At 43.1% G+C, this 1,373-nt stretch overlaps 1 protein-coding gene across 1 annotated transcript; it reads left to right on the top strand.

The window, feature by feature from the left end:
* Positions 1 to 95: 95 nt before the first annotated feature.
* Positions 96 to 1,086, top strand: LOC111669973 (protein phosphatase 1 regulatory subunit 12C-like; the record flags this gene model as incomplete). The annotated part of the gene is made up of 4 exons (XM_023426493.1): positions 96 to 255; positions 446 to 590; positions 828 to 902; positions 1,007 to 1,086. Coding segments are annotated over 4 exons (460 nt in total), but the record flags the coding sequence as incomplete, so codon positions are not given.
* Between the last annotated feature and the right edge of the window lie 287 nt (positions 1,087 to 1,373).

Below are 1,373 nucleotides of genomic sequence, written 5' to 3'. Positions count from 1 at the left end.
TTTTATTGCCCAGGCCTAAATGCACTTCAAATGCATGTGCTTCAGACTGTGGACACATATAAAACGCATGTATTTGACTTTCTGTTTATGTTCAGGTGTGGACTTGGAAGCAGCCAAGCGGCTGGAGGAAGAGCACATCATGAGAGACGCCCAGACCTGGCTAACTGAGGGCCCACCTCCTGATGTGAGACACTCCAAGACTGGGGCCACCCCACTACATGTGGCTGCAGCCAAAGGCTACCTAGAGGCCCTCAAGTAAACATTTCTCACTTTATTTTGTAACGGATCTGTGCCTAGAAGGCCTTCTTTTCTCTGTCTAGAATTGAATAGCCACAGGATAAACTTTTGTCAGTGGACCAGGGTCTTGTAGTTTTAACCATATTTTGATTTGCACTGTCTCGTACAGTTCTTCCTGCTGTGCTCACCTTGGTCTTGTGTTGTTCAGGATACTGTGTCAGTGTGGTCTGGATGTGTCAGCTATGGACTTTGATGGCTGGACACCTCTGCATGCTGCAGCACACTGGGGTCAGGGCGAGGCCTGTCGCGTTCTGGCAGAACAGCTGTGCAATATGGAGTCCCGTAGCAATGCGGTGAGGCCCAAAAATACTGAAAAATTCTTATTATATCATATATGTGTCTTCTGTGTTCAACATCAACATAATCATTCATCTACTGGAATAACATTTATCATGACAGACAGACTTTGGTATCTTGCATGGGTAAAATTACTTAATATAAGTTTAACATCACATATGTTTTTCCACTTTGTTTTTCATTTCATATTTAATTTTTGTCATGTTTTTCTTGATGTGAAATGAACTTTGCAGGGTCAGACGCCTTTTGATGTTGCTGATGAAAGTGTTGAGGAGCTGCTGGAGGAGTTATCACAGAAACAAGCTAATGTGAGAAAGTGTTTATCTTTATCTGGTATTAATTGCATTTACTTGATGTAGTTTAGAAGACTGGCTGTCTTGATCACTGACTACTGTGTATCTTTCTCTCTCAGTGGCGTAATGAACAGTCCATACTGGACAGGCAAAACCAACAAGGCCCTGCCGCTGCAAATGCACAAAACAGACGGCGGAGGTTAGTATTAACGTGTGGATACCGAATAGGTTGGGTCAGGTCAGGTTGGCCCAACATTAGGCAGCGAACATTTGACTTTTTCAGTACTACTAATTAGGATGCTTCCAACTGCTAATGACATTACTTAAGGAGTCCACACATGTGTCATCTGGTTAAACAGGTAAGTTCTGACCACAGTAACGACTGCATGATAGGGTAACACAAAGTGTTTCAGCTTACATTAACTGCATTGGGCTCGGTTTGGGTTCAGACAAAAAACAGAACTCCTGTTGGGCTCTGATAAAGTT

The sequence above is a fragment of the Seriola lalandi genome, unplaced genomic scaffold, assembly GCF_002814215.2.
Source record: "Seriola lalandi dorsalis isolate HSWRI2012SDOR001 ecotype SW California unplaced genomic scaffold, Sedor1 jcf7180002005320, whole genome shotgun sequence".
NCBI classification, from domain to species: domain Eukaryota; kingdom Metazoa; phylum Chordata; class Actinopteri; order Carangiformes; family Carangidae; genus Seriola; species Seriola lalandi.
Note: the sequence above shows the minus strand (reverse complement) of the source record. Positions and strands in the feature narration are given on the sequence as shown.